The 20,923-nt window shown below is 43.9% G+C and overlaps 1 protein-coding gene across 4 annotated transcripts in view; it reads left to right on the plus strand.

Annotated features, from left to right (window-relative positions):
- The window catches only part of KLHL17 (kelch like family member 17), a 135,997-nt gene that overhangs the window by 23,270 nt on the left and 91,804 nt on the right, over nucleotides 1–20,923 (plus strand). Inside the window, exon 1 of one of the 4 annotated variants that reach the window (XM_077458085.1) lies at nucleotides 1,016–1,448. The exons of the other annotated variants lie outside the window; for them this stretch is intronic. Coding sequence (XP_077314211.1) covers nucleotides 1,443–1,448 — 6 coding nt within the window. The 5' untranslated portion in view covers nucleotides 1,016–1,442. Of the gene's footprint in view, nucleotides 1–1,015; nucleotides 1,449–20,923 lie in introns of those variants that run through there. 4 annotated transcript variants of the gene reach the window in all.

Below are 20,923 nucleotides of genomic sequence, written 5' to 3' on the forward strand. Positions count from 1 at the left end.
CCACAGCCGAGTTCCCACAGTACGAATGACGGTGCCGCGAGCGGAGAACGAGGGGGGCTGCGTTCCCCCACATCGCTGGACCCTGGGATGGGTAAGTGTCCGATTATTAAAAGTCAGCAGCTGCAGTATTTGTAGCTGCTGACTTTTAATTTTTTTAGGGGCACCCCACTTTAAGTGATTTGGTAACTGTTCGTGGGTAAGGACAAGCTCAGGCGTGTTCGCATGCTCCAGAGCCCGCCAGGAAGCTGCGCTAATCACAGGCAGCGAGACATTGTCCTGATGTGCAGCTGCAGAGATCGGGACAATGTCTCACTGCCTGTGTTTAGCGCAGCGCTGCGCCGACTTCCTGGCGGGCTCTGCACGCGGAGCATGCGAACACGCCTGAGCTCATCCCTATTCGTGGGCAACAATGAACTATGGGGTTACCCCCCCCCCCCAAACTGCTCTGAGCCTCCTATAAGGCTGCTTTCACACTGATGCGCTGCAGTTTCCCGGCACCGCGGGTGCAGCACAGTGCACCTGCGACTTTCCTGTGTGTTAGCCGCGCTTTGCCATAGACTTCTATAACAACAAAGGGGGCTGAATACAAATGCAAATGAATACAAATGCACCCCGCACTTTTCAGATATTTGTAAAAAAAAAAATTGGAAACCATTTATTATTTTCTTTCCACTTCACAATTATGTGCCACTTTGTCTTGGTCTATATCATAAAATCCCAATAAAATACATTTACGTTTCTGGCTGTAACATGACAAAATGTGGAAGATTTCAAGGGGTATGAATACTTTTTATCGGCACTGCATAACGGCACAACAAACACATTTCTACTCTTTAGGGGACACTGTGTGAAAGTGACATTAGAGGCAGGTATATAATAATAATATCAGGGCACAGCCCGGTGTCCCCCTGATGATGATCAGACAGGAAGCATGCGGTGTCACTGCGCTATTTAAGGTGTCACGACTCCTGGCACAGCATGCAGCAGCCGAAATGACATTTAAGGTGGCTCCGGCCGCCGGGCTTCACTTCCTATCCGCCTTTATTGCTTCCATCGGCCTTTTATGTGGCGTTTCGGGTCCCATTCCGTGCCGATCACATCCCCGGTCCCCGGCATCCCCGTCCTTTATAAAAGCAGCGGGCTGGTTGCAGTCCGGAGCGGGGAGGCGCGTCCTTAAGAGCATCCCGGCAGCTGGTTGGTCCAGATTTGCGTCAGTTTCAGCCCATGACAATTTGGTATTCTGTGGAGGTTTTTTTTTTTTTTTTCCAGGATAATGACAAAGAAGCGCTGTGCTCCCGGCCCGGGCATCCCAAGCTGGGCAGCCTGCTCTGTGCGCACACATCCCCGGCTCCCCCCGCCGTCTGTGTCCGATGGGCTGGCCAGCATGAGTCCAGGGCGTCCAGGCATCATCCTCTGTGTGTAAGCTCCGCACCTACAGCCATATGTCTGTGAGTATGAGAAGCGTCCATTACCGGGGACGGGGGGGGGGGGGGGGCTGTGCTCGTCTGATACCCTGCACACCTCTGACTTATGTGTGTGTAATATATATATATATATATATATATATATATATATATATATATATATATATATGTGTGTGTGTGTATATAATATAAAAAAAATGAGTGTGTGTATATATATATATATATATATATATATATATATATATATATATATATATATTATAAAAAAAATGTATGTATGGAGATATATATAAAAAAATGATTACACTGTAGTGTATGTGTATGCAGTAACTGTTACAATGTATAGACTGTACTGGGTAGCTGTGATCACTGCCTGGAGCAATGTTACACATCTCAATAACAATGTTTAGACGTGTCATTACATTCCCTGTTGCTGTCTGGGTGTTTTTTTATTTTATTTTTATTTTTATTTATTTTTGTTGTTCTGTATTGACAGATCAGGGTTATCTATATTATATATGGAATAATATATATAATTATAATTATTTTTATTTTTATTTTTTGTTCTGTATTGACAAATCAGGGTTATCCATATTATATATGGAATAAGATATATAATTATAATATTTTTATTTTTGTTTTTGTTGTTCTGTATTGACAGATCAGGGTTATCCATATTATATATGGAATAATATATATAATTATAATATTTTTATTTTTGTTTTTGTTGTTCTATATTGACAGATCAGGGTTATCCATATTATATATGGAATAAAATATATATATATAAATTGATGGATGGATACAATGTAAACCTAGACCAGAAAAAAAGCACAGTGATCATGGATTTATTTTAAATCCTGATTGGGTCTTTTTTTGTTCAGGCTAAGCCATAGCAGATTGGGACAGCAACACACAAAAAAAAAAATGTGACTTGTCTAGGACTGTTCCAGGGCTCTCTGCAGCTTTTCAGAACTGCTGCAGTGACAGGTAAAGACCAGGAACAGCGTTTTCTCCTCCGCACACAAGCCAATCACAGCACAGATTTGTAAGTGGGGGGGGGGGGCGTATAGATCGCTTTTTATATATCAAAGAATTATATTGTCAGGACTGAGATTTCTAGGTGGATTATCAATGCATCGGTATTAGGAATGTATCATTAATGCATCTTTTCTTGATTTGTAGTTGAGAAGTGGGTTTGGCATTTAAATGCACAGGTCTCACTGCATTGGAACTACATGTGATAAGCTAGGGGGCTTTGACATATGCCGATGTTCCAGTGACCCAGGGCTTTGCACAGACAGACTAAGCTGCTCTGGGCCCAGTGAACGGATGGCACGGCATGTTAGCCTATTGATGGCAGGCTGCCCTAAGTATCAGAGAAGATAACTTGCAGGCTGCTGAGATGGAAATGATTTAGCTTACTCAGTAGCTTTGTAATAGGACTTCACTGGAAATTATTGAAAGCAGCTCTCCTTGAAGTTTTGCGGCAATACTTAAAGGGGTTCTAAAGGTTAATTTTTTTATTTTCTAAATAGGTTCCTTTAAGCTAGTGCATTGTTGGTTCACTTACCTTTTCCTTCGATTTCCCTTCTAAATGTTTTTTTCTTTGTCTGAATTTCTCACTTCCTGTTTCTCCTCAGTAAACTGTTCTGGCAGACTAAACACCGCTCGGATGATGGTGTGAAGTTTACTGAGGAGAAACAGGAAGTGAGAAATTCAGACCATGAAAAAAAACCTTTAGAAGGGAAATCGAAGGAAAAGGTAAGTGAACCAACAATGCACTAGCTTAAAGGAACCTATTTAGAAAATAAAAAACGAACCTTTACAACCCCTATTAATTATAGGTAAGTTTGCACTATCCAACTTGGCCCTTTAAATACGTTTTAAATAAGGCCATAGCGTTTTTTTTTGTTTTTTTTGTTGTTTTTTTTAAAAGCCAGCAGCTACAAATACAGCAGCTGCTGACTTTTAAAATAATGACACTTACCCGCCCAGCGCTCCCGTGATGTCGGCACCCGAAGCCGATCTCTCGATCGTCTCTCGGGTGCTGCCGCCGCCATCTTGGGTATGGGAATCAGGAAGTGGAGCCTTTCGGCTTCATTTCCCGGTTCCCTACTGCGCATGCGCGAGTCGCTCCCCGCTGTCTCTGGGATCCGTGTGTTTCCCAGCAGGCAGCGGGGGACCTTCGGAAAGGGGCGTACCTTCTGCAGAATCTACGCCGGAAGTGGGTGCAGATACCTGTACTGTACAGGTACCTGCACCCCCCTCCCCCCTGAAAGGTGCCAATTGTGGCGCCGGAGGGGGGGGAGGGTTCCAATGAGCGGAAGCTCCACTTTAGTGTGGACCTCCGCTTTAAGGCTGGATTCACACCTATGCATTTTTTTGTGCTTTTTGCATTTTGCCGATTTGGAACACGTTCTGTAGTGCAAATCTGCAAAATGCCCTAAAAATGCATAGGTGTGAATCCAGCGTAAGCCCCTGTTCACATCAGCGCAATTTGACAGGGCAAATCAGAGCCTTTTGCCAGCAATAGGAGCATCTCAATCGGTGCAGCGCCGACTTTGCGGCGATGCACTGATTTCCAAAATTCGTTTCTGCACTACTTTTGGAGACTTCGGAGGCAATTTCAATAGACCTTTGTGCATGAACCCGCACAGATGTCTTTCAAGTTGCCCCCCGAAATCAGTCTGAAATCCGGCTATGAAATCCAAGACCCCATACACACTATTCAATTTTCTGCAGATTTTTGTCTTCAGATTTACCAAAACCATGTAGTGCAAGGGCCTGCCTGATTGCAAACAAATTGAAACTCTTAAGATTTGACCTCATCTTATATGGTTTTGGTAAATCTGAAGACAAAAAAATGCAGAAAATCTAATGGTGTGTATGGGGCCTTACTCGCAAGATTTCAAAGCGGCCGTGTTCAGTGTGGACAAGGGCTAAAAGGCCTTTCAACTCATTAGGATTGATTTAGGCCCCTTTCACACTGGGGGCTGTGGGTGCGTCGGCGGTAAAGCGCTGCTATTTTTATTGGCGCTTTACTGTCAATTTCACAGCGCTTTTACCCCCACTTGCGGCCGAGAAAGGGTTAAAACCACCGCATAGCACTGCTGCAGTGCCCATTGATTTCAATGGGTAGGAGTGGTGTATACACCACTCCAAAGATGCTGCTTGCAAGACTTTTTTTTAATGTCCTGAAAGCCCACTGCTGCAGTGTGAAAGCACTTGGGCTTTCACAGTGGAAAGACTTTACAGGCGCTATGCAGGCATTATTTTTAGCGCTGTAGCGCCTGTAAAGCGCCTCCATGTGAAAGGGGTCTTACTGAAACTGGAGAGTGCAAATTTGTTGTTGGGCAGATTAACCACTTCCCATCTCGTGTCTAGCCATATGACGCCTGCAAGGTGGCTCTCCCATCCTCTGATCCTGGGCGGCCGTCATATGGGGGGCGCGCGTGCCTGCTGCGTCACTCAGGAGCACCCGCGATTGCTTGCCACAGAGCACAGATCCACGTCCTGTCAGGGGAGAGGAGACAGATCGTGTGTCCCTTGTATATAGGGACACCAATCGGTCACCTCCCCCAGTCAGTCCCCTCCCCCCACAGTAAGAATCACTCCCTAGATAACACATTTAACCCCTTGATCGCCCTCTAGTGTTAACCCCTTCCCTGCCAGTGACATATATACGGTAATCAGTGCATTTTTATAGCACTGATCGCTGTATAATTGTCAATGGTCCCAGAAATGTTTCCAATTTGTCCACCACAATATCGCAGTCCCAATAAAAATCACAGATTGCCACCATTACTAGTAAAAAAAATAATAATAATAAAAATGCCATAAATATGTCCCCTATTTTGTAGGCACTATAACTTTTGCGCAAACCAATGAATATACGCTTAATGTTTTTTTGGTGTTTTTTTCCCAAAAATATGTAGAAGAATACGTCAGCCTAAACTGAAGTAGAAATTCGTTTTTGTGTGATTTTTTTTTTTTTTTTTTTTTTTTTTTTTTTTAATTGGGATGTTTATTATAGCAAAAAGTAAAAAAATATATTTTTTTTCAAAATTGTCGCTGTTTTTTTGTTTATAGCACAAAAAAATAAAGGCTGCAGAGGTGATCAAATACCACCAAAAGAAAGCTCTATTTTATGAGGAAAAAAATTATCAAAATGTCATATTGGTATAGTGTTGCATGTCCGCACATTTGTCAAAATGTTATAGCGCTGAAAGCTGAATTTTGGTCTGGGCAGGAAGGGGGTGAAATGTCCTGTATTGAAGTGGTTAAAACACACAAATCGGTGCAAAAAAAACGCACTACCTGCTGTTCTGCAGCTTCTCCGTTGAAGTCTATGGAACCAAAAAAGCAAAAAAAAGCCCTGACCCTTTCCAAAAATGCAGCGGCTGTAAAAAGCATAGATGTGGACGTGTCCCATAGGAAACCATGTTAAATGGACTGTAGTGTGTTTCTGCAAAAAAGCACCAAAAAAATGCATAGGCCTGAACCAGGCTTAAAACTGAAAAGTTCAAAATCTGGTGTAGCTGTGCATGGTAGCCAATCAGCTTTTATCTTCAGTTTGTTCAGTTAGGATTTGGCAAAAATAACCTGGAATCTGATTGGTTTCTGTTTCTTGTTCAGTTGGCCGACCCTATAGCCTAATTCCATTCCTAGTTTGGCTGCCAGTATCGTTATGGCCGTTAACTTAACCCAGTGAAAAAGTAAGCCAGTTGTTGAATTCTGAGCACCGTCCTCTTAACCGCTTGACGACCGCCTCACCCAGTCGGAAGAAGGGCTCGTACAGGCAAACTAACGTACCTGTACGTGGCCCTTTAAGAGGAGGCCAGCGGGCGCGCCCGCGGCAAGCTCCCGTGAGTCCGGTCGCAGGTCCCGTGGAATCAATCGCCGCGGGGATACCCGCGATCGCCTCACAGGGAGGAATGTAAACAAACATCTTCCCGTTTTGCCTAGTGACCGCGTCGCTGATCTCTGCTCCCTGTGATTGGGAGCAGAGATCAGTAACGTGTCACACGTAGCCACTCACCCCACACTTAGAAACACTCCCCAGGGCACACTTAACCCATACACTGCCACCTAGTGGTTAACCCCTTCACTGCCAGTGTCTGATAGCTGTATAAATGACAATGGTCCCAAAAATGTGTCAAAAATGTCCGATGTGTCCGCCATAAAGTTGCAGTCACAATAAAAATCGTTCGCCGTCATTACTAGTAAAAAAAAAAATAATAATAAATAAAAAGAAAAATGCCATAAAACTATCCCCTATTTTGTAAACGCTATAACTTTTGCGAAAACCAATCAATAAACGCTTATTCTGATATTTTTGGTTAAAAAAAAAAAATGTAGAAGAATATGTATCGACCTAAACTGAGGGAAAAAAATGTTTTTTGGGGGATATTTATTATAGCAAAATGTAATAAAAAAATGCGTATTTTAATTTTTTTTTTCAAAACTGTCGCTCTTCTTCCTTTTTTTTGTTTATAGCGCAAAAAATAAAAGCCACAGAGGTGATCAAATACCACCAAAAGAAAGCTCTATTTGTGGGGGGGGAGGGAAAGGACGTCAATTTTGTTTGGGTGAGAGACGCAGTGCCGATTCGCAAAAAGTGTTCTGTTCAGGATGGGGGTAAATTCTTCCAGGGCAGAAGTGGTTAAATCGGAACTATATTCTTTAATTTAACTGTTTCCTAAATGGTTACATTCAAGGCATGCTGTTAATGATAACTGTCACAGTGGCTTGTGGTTTCAACAGAACTGTGAAGCCATCAAATGATTGGGGTCATAATTGATCACATGTGCAGCACCATGGCAACTGCAGATCACACCGGCTAAGAAGACCACTTCTTTAGCTATAAAAGATAGAAAGGTTTTAGTTCTGCTTGAAGCTCCCCACCCCGCAACTGACTGTGTGGTTTTCTCTAGGTTCTCCACCAATTGCCTGACTAGACACAATGTGATTGGTTAGATTAGGTAGGTCCTCATATTTTATAGTTTGGTAGAGTAAAGTTGATATAGAAATTATGAAAAATTGTTGGTCAGACCATTCTTTAGAATTTTATTTGAAGGTCCTTAACCACTTGATATCCGCGCTATAGCCGAATGACGGCTACAGCGCGGACCTCCTTTGCCGGGACTACGTCTATTGACGTCGTCCCGTGCACAAGCGGCCTGCGCGCCCCCTGAGGGGCGCGCGCGGCGCGCTCTGTGATCGGCGAGTCTATGAGACTCGCCTGATCACTGATACGCGCAAGGGGTCGATCCCGACCCCTTATCACGTGATCAGCTGTCAGCCAATGACAGCTGATCATTTGATGCAACGGAGTCGGTAATCAGCTATTATTCCTCCTCGCACTGACAGCGCTAGGAGAAAAAAAAAGAGCCGATCACCGGCGGCCGTGATCGGGACATCAGTCCCGATCACGGCCAGTGCCCACCTGCCCCCTGCCAGTGCCACCTTAATAAAACATAAGTGCCACCCAGCAGTGCCCACAGTGCCACCCAGCAGTGCCACCCACAGTGCCCACAATCTGCCTCAACAACGGTGCTGCACCCCAGTGCCACATATCCGTGCCCATCAGTGTCATCTACCAGTGCCCATCAGTGCCGCCCATCAGTGCCCAGCAGTGCCACCTATCAGAGCCACTTATCAGTGCCACCTATAAGTGCCCATCAGTCCCATCTATCAGTGGTACTTATCAGTGCCCCTTAGTGCCACCCATCCGTGCCCATCAGTGCCGCCTTATCTGTGCCCATCAGTACTGCCTTATCTTTGCCTATCGGTGCCACCTTATCTGTGCCTATTAGTGCCGCCTCAACTATGCCTATCAGTGCCCACCAATGCAGCCTATCAGTGCCGCCTCATCAGCGCACTTCAATGAAGGAGAAAAATTACCCGTTTGCAAAATTTTATAACAAACTATTAAACATGATTTTTTTTTTTTTTTGCATCTTTTTTTGTTTGTTTAGCAAAAAATAAAACTCCCAGCTGTAATAAAATACTACCAAAAGAAAGCTCTATTTGTGGGGGAAAAAATGATAAAAATTTCATTTGGGTACAGTGTTGGATGCCCGCGCAATTGTCGTCATTCAAAGTGCATCAGCGCTGAAAGCTGAAAATTGGTCTGGGACTGAGGGGGGTTTAAGTGCCCAGTAAGCAAGTGGTTAAAGTGGTTGTAAACCCTTACAAACCACTTTGACCTACAGGTAAGCCTAGATTAAGGCTTACCTGTAGGTCCAAGAAATATCTCCTAAACCGTGTAGGTTTAGGAGATATTTCCAAAAAGACAGCCACCGCTGTCTACGGCACATGCGCCGTAGACAGTGGCGCGCAGGCGCACTGGGCAGGCCGCAGATCACGGCGATATGCCGCAGATCGCGGCGATATGCCGCGAGTGTCAGCTCCCGTGCGCATGCGCGAGAGTGACGTCATTGCTGCGCCAGCGAATCACAGCGCCAGAGCAGCGAGACCCGGAAGTCACTCCGGGATCCATGGCAGCGGCAGACATGAAGACGGAGGACCGCTTCCGGGGCTTCGTTCTCAGTTAAGTTATTCATAATGAGCTAGTATGCTATGCATGTTTTTTCCCCCCCATGGGTTTACAACCACTTTAACATTTTTTTTCTAGTTCTGCTATTTGAATGGAATCCCAGATATATTGAACAGGTTTCTTTTGTGTCTGAAACATGCACAATATGTACAATCCTTACTGAATGAAGACCACAGTTAGGCCCCTTTCACACTGAGGAGCTTTTGCACGCGCTAAAGTGCTAAAAAAAAAAAGCGCCCTGAAAGAGCCACTCAGGGCACTCTAATGTGAAAGCCCTGAGGGCTCTCACACTGGAGCGGTGCGCTTGCAGGACGGTCAAAAAAAGTCCTGCAAGCCGTATCTTTGGAGCGATGTAGGAGCGGTGTATTTACCTCTCCTAAAGCGCCCCTTCCCATTGAAAACAATGGGGCAGCGCTCCAAAGCCGCCTGCAAAGTGCCGCTACAGCAGCCCTTTGTGGGCGGTTTTAACCCTTTTTCGACCGCTAGCGCCCGTTCAGCGCTGCTAGAACAACAGTAAAGGGCCATTAAATATAGCGCTGCTTTACCGCCAGCACGCTGAGTGCCCCAGTGTGAAAGTAGCCTTACAGTTAGAACTTTGTTCATTTAAGCAAAAAAATTCTCCTGCTCCCTCAAATTTTCTCATCACTACAGTCAAAATTGAATGTCGGTTTGATCCCACTAACCATTGGGAAACTGAACAAACATTTCATAAGTGAAAATTTTCCAACAAAATTCTGCTGGTGTATGGCCTGCTTTAGAGAGACGGTCTTTTGCAGTCCCTTTAGTCACGTTAATCAGCCTGTTTAAAGCGATTGTAAATGATCACCATGTAAAAGAACACATTTTTGTATTATGTTTTTTCTCTTTTTTTTTTTTTATAAGTGATCACATTCCCTCTGTTCTCAGCTGCATAATGCCCTGTACACACGGTCGGAAATGGTGACGGAAAAGGTCCGATCGGATTATATTGTCGGAAAATCCGATCGTGTGTGGGCTCTATCGGACTTTTCGGCGGAAAAAATTTGAGAGCAGGATCTACAATTATCCGACTTTTTCCGATCGTTTGTAGAGAATTCCAATGGACAAAGTGCCGCGCATGCTCAGATCAAATTACAAGACCAAAGCTTTTGGCTACTAGCCTCTACGTAGTCCCGTCATACGCAACGAACGTCACAACGTTCCGAGCCATCAGATTTTCCAAAAACTTTGTCCGACCATGTGTGCACAAAAAAAGTTTTGGACAAAATCCATCGGAAAAAATATGACGGATTTTGTGGTCAGAATGTCCGACTGTGTGTACAGGGCATAAGAGCTTCCCTGTGAATGGCTGTGCAGCTGGGGGGGGGGGGGGGGGGTGTAAAGTCTGATCATTGGGGTAGAGTACACTTGAGGTCTCAGCATAGCTAGAGAACAGACCATTGTATGTTCTGCTTAGTGTGGTCAGTTTTAAATAGGAAAACAAGGGGACTAGCAGGAACAGCAGGGATTTCACACATAGGAAGCAATACAAAGAGAACCGGATATTTTCTCATACAAGTACATGGCACAGCAGGTACATATCAGGAATATGACATTTTTGGGGCAACAAACACTTTAATCTAGCTATAGTAGATTAAATGTAAAAATCAGATTAAAGGGTAGCAAACATTTATTAAAATATTAGCCTTATTGCTTGTCGTCGTTCTGCCCATGACATGTATAATTGCCTATGTATGTATATTTGATCAGTCATACCTGACTCTTGGCGGTTCTATGAGCCAGCGCTCTGAGCACAATATTTGATACACTTGAAGGGATTTTCCATAGAATGTTCTTGACAATTTTTTTACAGGGCGGGTCACCAGGTCTCAACCCTGCTCAACTGTTTGGCTTGGGACTGGCCTGCAGAATGTGATAAGACGTGCATAGCCACACATATACAAGGACTAATTTAGACAGGAACCAATTCTCCTACCAGTAGGTCTTTGGAGTGTGGGAGGAAACTGGAGTACCCATGTAAACACAGGGAGCGCATGCAAACTTCTGTCCTGGCCAAGATTTAAGCCACAAACTTGTGTTGTAAGGCACAAGTACTAACCACTAAGCCAGTGTGCCACCTGCAGTTGCCATTACAGTCCTTCATTCAAATCAGTGGGTAGCTATGTCCAAGAGTTGGGGTCCTTTCACACGGGGCGAATCAGTGCTGATCCGCCCCGTGAATATCCGCTTGCTCAGCAGGGATCACCTGAGCGATCTCCACTGAGCAGGGAGATGACAGGTTTGTCTCTACACACTGCACAGGGACGGACCTGTCACAGCACCGCTCTCCCCTATGGGAGATCGGGTGACGACAGACCGCAGTGTCCGTCGTCACCCGATCCGATGACGAATGGAAAAATAGCTTTTTCCTCCGTCACACTTTTTCAGATCTGAGCGGGTCGGATGTCAGTGGGCATGTCACCGCTGACATCCGACGCTCCATAGACCTCTATGGAGCATCCGTTCAGGTCCGCCTGAAAAACTGACAGGCGGACCTGAACGGATCGTCCGTGTGAAAGGGGCCTTGCTGTCTACATTGGGTTGGTTTGCACTTGTATAAGCTGGCTGGCTGTGGAGTACTGCACATTGTCCCAGTAGGCCCTCTTGGGGAAACGTTCAACTTGCAAGCTGGTTTTTTATTTAAAGCAGACCAAAACTAAACTTAAGCTAGAGGAAGGCAAGCTAGGGATGCCTGCTGAGTACTTTGGTTCCATGTTAAGATAGATTACCCATAACAGGTGTGTATTGATTTGGCTAATGCTAACCTAGTCTTCCTTTGCTTTAATTCAGAAGACTGCTGTCCTCGGTGCCTCAGCATACTGTCATTGTGGCTCCAGGAACCAGCAGCCCTTCATCCCGGGCTATCTAATAAAATACATTCCCTGTATGGAATGAGCAGTTCACTGATTTTACTTGTTTACTGGAGCTGCCCAGTTATAAGCCAGCCAACATTATGGAAAGCACAGCAAGCATTTTCAACCAATTAGAATGCATCTTTTATTGATAAAACTAAAACCCAATTGGTGTTCATGAGTTGCCAACCTCCACACATCCTTATTCCTCTTTGCCTTGCTCTGGTAATGGAAACATAATAGAGAAGTTAGCACAAGGGTATAGTGGTAGTACTTCTGCCTTGAAGCACTGGGGTCCTCTGTAAAGGTCAGAACACTATCTGCATGGAGTTTGCGTGTCTCCCTGTGCTTGTATTGATTTCCTCTGGAACTCTTGTTTCTTCCAGTGCTCCAAAGACATGCTGGTAGGTTCATTGACTCCTGTCTAAAGTTGTCCCTAGTATGATATTCTACGGTCCATGTGGCTTATTTATATTAGAAATGTTTTTTTTTTTTTATAGCAAAAAGTTATCACAATATTTTACAAAATAAAGAAAGACAGTACAGTTGACATACAGTACAAGACTGTTAGGAGAGTCCTGTTTATGGGAGCTTACAATCTAAACAGGAGAGATTTCCTATACTCTTCCATGCCGGACTATGGCAAACCACGGTTAATGGAAATTCAGCCTTTCCTATTGCATAGGTGTTCGATTTTTCTGCAAATTCAAAGATTGTTTGTTTATTTTTGACGAGCAGATCTTCATAGTATTGCGTGTAAAGTTGTGTTTCCCAAAGGATGCATTGTTTCTAGTGATGTCTAGGCTTAGCTGTTATTTTACCCCAGGACACAGAGGCCAGGCTGCCCCCGTCATTGGCTGCTCTGTGTGAGCAGCTGTCAGATTTCTCTCTTATGTCCTCTGTAAGCGAGGCTTGTTAAATGCCATGACAAACAGCCGAGTGGATTACAGTTGGGCAGTAGCATATGATTCATGCTGCCCACATGAATATATTCCATTTAGTCACTCTACAGTGGCCACAGTACAGACCGGCATCTCATAGCCTGAACCAATATTTATGATAATTATTCCTGCTAGATCGTTAGGAACAGGTGGAATTTTTGAGGCACAGAGCACCCTATGCAGCAGGTATGTTATCTAGTCTTCTTGTAAACCGTCACACAATTTAAAAGGCAGATCCATTTTTGAGAATTCTATATACAACAATGCTAATAAAAAATAAAAAATCCCTGCTCTCTCTCATTGACTAATGAAATGGATTTAGTGTGGTTGCCCCCAGGCAATGTAACAATCTGTTCCATTTGGCACACATTGGAAGGCACAGTCCTACACCTGTCATGTGATTACTAGAGGACTACAGGGTCCATTGTATGTTTCATGTCATTATAGGGAGTATTAATAAATATTTAGGTCATATCCAATGTCCTACTGGATATTTAGACTGCATATCCAAGTGAAGAAGGCTGTCTTTCAGCGCCATAAGAATTCCCACGTGTGTGTGTGTGTGTGTGTGTAGAATATATATATATATATATATATATATATTGTGGCAGCACGCAGGTAAAGTCACCTGGTTGTATCCAGGATGGGAAATATGTGGGCCCTAGATTCAGGCTTTATGCAGACTTGTACAACTAGAGGGGAAGAGTTAATGAGCCCAGCTGAAGTAAGTGGGCTCATTAAGACCTCTACAAAAAACCCCAGCATGCTTAGGGAGATGCTCCATCCTGGAACCAGTTTTGTGTTTGTATAGACTGGGGAGTGTGACACCTGTTCTGTGCGGTGAGTTAACGCCTGTGTGGCAAACCTCTACAACAGAGACAGGGACTGGTGCAGCACAAGGCTGCACTCAGTTGTTAGACAGGGAATCTAAGTGTGTAGTTAGAGGTCAAGCTGACCAGGATTTATTTTCATGTTTTATTTTTGTTTGGCTGTTATATGTATCACTGCATGTAGCATAAATAAACCGCATCTTTTGTTTTTTGCACCTACAACGCTGTCTGCTGTGCCTGATTTTTTTTTTTTATTTATTTTTTTTTTTTATTCTTGACAAGGATATAGACTAATTTAGAGCAGCATGTTATTTTTTTTTTAATTCTTTGTACACAACTGAGTTTATGGTTCTACGGTACATAGTTATATTGTGGTAGTTGCAGAGGAGAGAACTAGGATACAAATGTCAGCTGGACAAAAGACCAATGGCTTTTTAGTGCAGTATTATAGAAAAGCAGTCAAAGGAATGTTGTAGGTATAATAGAGTCTCAAAATTGGGATGGAATGCTCAAAGTGGACAGAGTCTCTTGATTTTTACTTAGAAATGGTGGGGGCCAAAGGGAAGTGGGGAGGATGGGGTACTAAATGGGAGGGAATAAAGTCAAAAGAGAAGGGGAGACAAAATTAGAGAGAGTACATGGATGCGGAAAAGGTAAATTGGGTGTATAAACCACGCCTTGTCTACTGACCCAGAGAATGAGATGTGTGTGTGTGTATATATATATATATATATATATATTATAAATAAATTTTAATTTTTTTTGTATTTTTTTTATTTTAATTTAATTTTTTTTGTATTCGGATGATAATTAAACTGTAGCCAATAGAACAATTTCTTTCATATTTTTGTTGCCGTCTACGAGAGTAAGAGCTTCCAGTCTAAAAATATCCTGACCACTGTGACTCAGGAGCCAACCCAAGGGAGAGCGCTATCTTTCCATATGGCTGGGATGGACGCTCCGGCAGCATTTAGCAGATGGATCAACTGAGAGTGTTTGTTTTATATTGCTTTCTGGTAAGGAAACTAAAGTGGAGAAGACAGGTTGCTTTACAGAATACTTTATTAATCCCAAAGGTAAATTGTTTTACAACAAAGACAACACAAGATTACAACAATAGACTGAACTAGATGCAAAAACGCAACAAAATTACCAATAACAGCCATTAACACCACATAACAAAATTTAAAACTACCCTACAAATAAAACCTCCATACAAATAAAATACAACAGAAAAAATAGCACATATTAAAATAACAGGCAAACTATCAAATACAAATAATACACCACTTTCTCTAACCCCACCCCAGATAATAACCAACACAATACCAACATACTATAAAAAGGCATTCTTAAAGAGGTGGAGATCTACCTGAACAACAAGGGAGAAGTCAAAAGATCATCGGGCAATGTTGCCTCTCCTCGCACCCTATTTAAACCTCTAATTGCAGCACTACCGTGACGCAAACATGTGCATTGCATTACAATCATAGGTTTAAATCGGGTGATGAGAAGACAACATACCGCCTCCTAACCACCTATCAAGACACACTCGGATCGCTTTTTAGAGGAGTAGCACTTGAATGAGCCCTTAGTTGCATTCAGCAGCGGCACCTTAGGGCTCGTTCACTCGTAAAGTTGGGGGTGGTAAAACAGTAGGATCTAATAGCCATAGATTTCTAAGTGCAGCAAACCCACAGGAAAGCTGCAGGTACACTGCACTGCACCCACAGTGTGGGTAAACCACAGCACATCCGTATGAAAGCAGACCTATACTATTATGCCCAGTGTATTGCTTCACACTGACCTGAAGATTTTTTTCTTTCCTGCTGTTGGCACCACTCTTGAGACAACTACCTGGCATAAGAGATGGAGAGCAGTTGGTATCACTCCACATAGGATAGGAGCCGGTGTCCTATCCTATATGGTCCCCCATCGGATAGTGTCCGCTGTGTACTGCGCATGCACAGTACACGGCACACACAGATTCCGTAAATGGCCAAGGATGAACGGCGCCTGCGCCGTGAGTCCAGGTTCTATCCCCACCATCCAAGTGGACATAGAGTAGTAATATAAAAGAGCCGATAGCGCAGCAAGGCTGAGCCCGAAGTATGTCAAGCAAAGCTCACCCGCGAGGGGCCCTCTAATTCTCACAACCCTATGTCCGCTTGGATGGTGGGGCTACCACCTCCACTCACGGCGCAGGCGCCGTTCAGCTTCGGAGATTTTCCGAAGCTTCTTCTGCCCCGTACTGGTGATGCCTCACATGTATGGTTTGAACACCGTTTTCATATGTCGACGCTACTCGCATATGCGTTCGCTTCTGCACGCAAGCTCAGCGGGGCGGGGTGCGGTTTTAAAAATGTTTGATTTTTTTTATTTATTTTTTTCTTATTTATTTTAACTGTTTTAAAAAAAAAAAATCACTTTTATTCCTGTTACAAGGGGTGTAAACATCCCTTGTAATAGAAAAAAAACATGGCAGGACCTCTTAAAAATTAGATCTGGGGTCAAAAAGACCCCAGATCTCATATTTACATAAACAAAAAAAACTGTAATAAAATAAAATAAAAAATGGCCCTTTAACTATGGGCAGGAGTGATGTTTTGACATCGCTTCCGCCCTGCAGTGTCATGGAGACGTGTGGGGGCCATCTTCCCCTCACTGTCTCCATGCATAGCCACGGGAAGGATCGGATTGCCACTGCCGACGACTCCAGTTAGCGGCAGAGGACACCGGATTGCTGCGGGATGAGGGGGGAGCCTCTCCTGCCAATGAAAGTGATCTCGCAGCAAATCCGACCGCAGAGACCACTTTTGCCTTGTGGCCCTGTGCTCCTCCTTCCAGAGTGGAGGCTCTCAAGGATTTGAAAGCTGTGATATATTATAATTTTGCTTTAATAACGCTTTAAGGCAGCCCATTCCATGTGAATGGGCTGCCAATGCACCAAAATCAATAAAAAAAAATGCACATGACCCTTTTTTTCATATCCTGTGTTGTGGTGCATAAAGAGCAGGTGCTTTGCCATGCATCAATGCATTGGGACATCATGTGTTAACGTAGGCGATTCAGTGTATGTTACCACAACTCACAAGTGTGAATGGGCCTTAACAAGGACATTCCTGGCAGAATCACTAAAAATGTTATTAAAGCGGTAGTAAACCCGCACATTTCTTTTTTTTTTTTTTTTTTTAAACCTGCAAAGCAAAAGGCATAATGAGCTAGTATGCACCGCATACTAGCTCATTATGAAATACTTACCTTAGAACGAGGCCCCGACATCTGGCCCGATCCGATTTCTTCCGGGTATCGCGGCTCCAGCGCTGTGAGTGGCCGGAGCCGCGATATCGTCACTCCCGCGCATGCGCGCGGGAGATTTCATTCCGGCCGCCGGCCACTGCCGGATTTTCAGGCCGAGAATCCCCTTGTGCGCATGCGCCGCTGCAGTCAGCGGCGCATACCGAGGGGAATATCTCCTAAACCGTACAGGTTTAGGAGATATTTTTTTTTACCTACAGGTAAGCCTTATTATAGGCTTTCCTGTAGGTAAAAGTTTAAAAATCGAGTAAACAACCACTTTAATAAAAGCTGCAGATTTCAAAAGATTTGTAGCAACTTTTGGAGCTGCATTAGGATGTTGGAGCTTATATATGCTTTTAGTGATTAGGTTTAGATTTATTTCAGCAAATTCTCATTGGTAATTTTGGTGGCTGTACCTATACTTTTAGATATGTAGCATCCAAGAGGTTAAATTTCAATTTCTTTTGCACAAGGGAATAATTATTTCTAATGAGCAGAAAGAACAAGGAGCTCCCAAACATTAGACTGCCTGCCAAGATGCCACGAAATTCCCTCGGCTCTACTATCAATGCTTTGCATATATTCCCATAGACTGACAACTCTGTACACCTGGCTGTCTTATTTGTATCTCAAGGCAGTGCAATATCAATATAGCTGTTCATTTTAGTGTTTGACGCTAAGGGCCGGTTCACACAGCAGGCGAGGCGACTCCGACTTGCCTCGCCGCGACCTGCCGCGGCCTCAGCGGCGACTTGCAAATGACTTCTGTATAGAAGTCAATGCAAGTCGCCCCGAGGTCGCCCAAAAGTAGTACAGGAACCTTTTTTCTGAGTCGGAGCGACTCGAGTCGCTCCTCTCAGAACGGTTCCATTGTACAGAACGGGGGCGACTTGCGAGAGCGAGGCGAGTCGTGTCGCCTCGCCCGCTGTGTGAACCGGCTCTAACCATACTATATATATATATATATATATATATATATATATATATATATATATATATATATATTATAAAATATGTATGTATGATCATCAGCAATCAATCAACAAATGATTCCTTGAGTGAACGATTGTTCGGATGTCCACATACCAGACAATGTATGTAGATTGTCACCCAACGTTGCTGTACACATTCAAATAGATTAAAGGAAAGAAAGCGAGTAAGGCCAGCCATAGACAGAGCAAATATCTTTCCTGTGTTTACAGGGGCTCCATTCCCCCCCCCCCCCCATCTATACAGTCAGTGTTGATTGGGGAATCCCTCCCGAGGAACCATCATTGTGTTCTCCAAGCAAAGGGGTGGGGGGGGGGGGCGACATCGTGATTATTGCTAGCAGCTGTAACAGCCGCTAGAGATAATTGCATGCCAGTAGGCTGGTTGTCCCCAAGTTGATCGCTCAACTTTTCATTCAGCCCATACATGGTTCGAATCTCTAAAGGGTTCCTGCTGAACCGGCTGAGATCCGAACCATCTGGCCGGCTTAACACAACAGATAATCCTAACAAGAAAAAGTTTCAGAAAAATGAAATAAATTGTATGATTACACCATGTTTTTTTTTTATTGATTACCTTTTTAAAGTATATTTCTAGCCCAAACTTTTTCTCTTCAAACTAGTTTTAGACGCAACGTGGAAGGGTTAGGACCCCTCTCAGGCTTTCATTGCTGTTGCAGAAGTCACCAGGAGAGGCGACTCCTGTCACTGGTATTTTAAAGCGGAGTTCCATCCAAAAGTGGAACTTCTGCTTTAAGGACTCCTGACATGCAACATCATTTGTCATGTACCAGGTAGCTTGTTTTGACAGGTACCAAGCTCCCACTTCCGCTCATGCCGCACAGCGGAAGTTCTCCTCTCCCCCTCCCTTCCTGCAATCTTCTGGGATACATAACAACAGGTCCCAGAAGATTGCCCAGACATTAGAACGAAGCCGCAAGCTGTCAGAGCCGGGTGCCCACACTTGCAATGCCACGAAGAGGAGAAGGAGAGAAGTGAGGCTTTGGTCGGCCGCATTGCTGGACCATGGGACAGGCGTGTCTTTATTAAAAGTTAGCAGCTACACTTTTTGTAGCTGCTGACTTTTAATTAACACAGACAAGGGTGGAACTCTACTTTAAGTGGGGGTAGATCCAAAATTTTTGTCACTGTAACAACGTGAAAAGGAAATTTGACACTAGTTTCTGGTGACAAGTTGCATCTACCGTCGCATCTCCATCCTCCTCTCCTCCTGTCCATTTACAAAGCACATAAATTCGGATTCCATTTTGTGAATGGCCAAGAGGAGAGGAGGGTGGGGATGCGCCCATTGCATTGGGGTCTGAGACATGCAGTGCTTAAATCTGAGTGGACAGGGAAGTTCAGCAGGATCAGAACTCCTTGTGATTGGGGTGGGCATTTTTCTGCCTGGACAATGTGTAACTACTATAATACTGTTTTTGTGCCCGTAATTGGGCTTTAAATAACATATTACACAGTGGCACTCAGTCCAATCCACTTCTTGTCAGATGCCTCGAGCGTAATCTAACAGCCAACTGGCATGAATTGGGCAGATAATTCTTAAACACAGCAAAGTTGTCTGCACATTGCTTTATAATGATTGGTAGTTGGCTGTGACTATGTAAGGACATCTTGGGTATGTATTTTGTATTCCATGCTTGAAAAAGAGCATTTTTAGTAGCTCAAAACGTCTCATGGACGATTATGCACATTAACTTGTTGCTGCTTGCTTTTCACAGTAGTAAACAGTTACATGCGCTGAATATTGTGGTATACAAGTCCTCTGTACAGTATATTACAATACTGGCAATTAACTTTTTTCTTTTACTCATTTTTACTAATCTATACGCTTACATGCCTATACTCCACATAATTAGGGTCTTTACATGCAGTTTTTGGCCTCTTGCACACGACTATCACAAGTTCCCAAGTAAACATCAGTAAATTATGATGACCATGTGCAAGAGGCCTTAAAGGAGAAGTCCAGCTTGAGCTCCTTTGGCTGGGCTTCTCCTATGGGTCACAGGAGTGAAATTAGTTTTGCACTGCTGTGACCCGTTTATAGCAGAGCGGACTGAAGTCTGCTCTCCGCTGACGTTGCAGGAATCAGTCCAGGCACAGCGTCATCACGACAAAGTCTGGATCCGCCAGCTGCCTGGACTGATGTCCATGTCAGCGAGCCACAGAGCCTGAGACGGCCGCTCCCTGCTCAGCGCTACAGTTAGCGAGGGGGCAGAGTGAGAGCTGTGAGAACTGAGCCATTGGTGCAGAGGCAGCAGGGACAGATGGAGCATCGGACCCATGCTAGGTAGCCACCTAGGTATGTATGAAACTGAACAAAACAAAAAAAAAAAACATTCATCTTTTAAATTAAGAATAAACCCCTTTTTGGTGATATGTAAATATCTGGTGTATTGAAGTGGAAGAAAAGGCTAAAGCTGGCCATACGTGGACCAAAATTTACCTGGTTTAGCAGGCACTGGCTGAATTTCGATCCATCTATGGCTGTTCCTGGTCATGAGAAGTTGATCTATCAATTGACTTCTCATGAACGGCCCTGCTAGGAAATTTTCCATCCGATCAGTGCTTGCAGCCTATCATCTGCAACACTGATCAGTGTACAGCCATGGCCAAACGTTTTGAGAATGAGACAAACATTAATTTTTACAAAGTCTGCTGTCTCAATATTTATGATGGTAATTTTCATATACTCAAAATTGTTGTGAAGAATGATCAGATGAATTTCAATTGCAAAGTCCCGCTTTGCCATGAAAATTAACTTCATCTCATAAAAAAACATTTCTACTGGATTTGTGAAGAAGGCTACGGGGCACAAAAGAAAGTCCAGCAAGCGCCAGAACTGTGTCCTACAGTTGATTTAGCTGTGGGATCGGGGGCATCCAGAAAAAATCTTGTCCAGAGAAGAAAAGGTGAATGCTACCATCAGTCCTGTGTCATGCCAGCAGTAAAGCCTCCTAAAACCATTCATGTTTGAGGTTGCTGCTCGG

Source organism: Lithobates pipiens, unplaced genomic scaffold, assembly GCF_037356315.1.
Source record: "Lithobates pipiens isolate NorthernLeopardFrog02 unplaced genomic scaffold, aLitPip1_a1.2 Scaffold_27, whole genome shotgun sequence".
NCBI classification, from domain to species: Eukaryota; Metazoa; Chordata; class Amphibia; order Anura; family Ranidae; genus Lithobates; species Lithobates pipiens.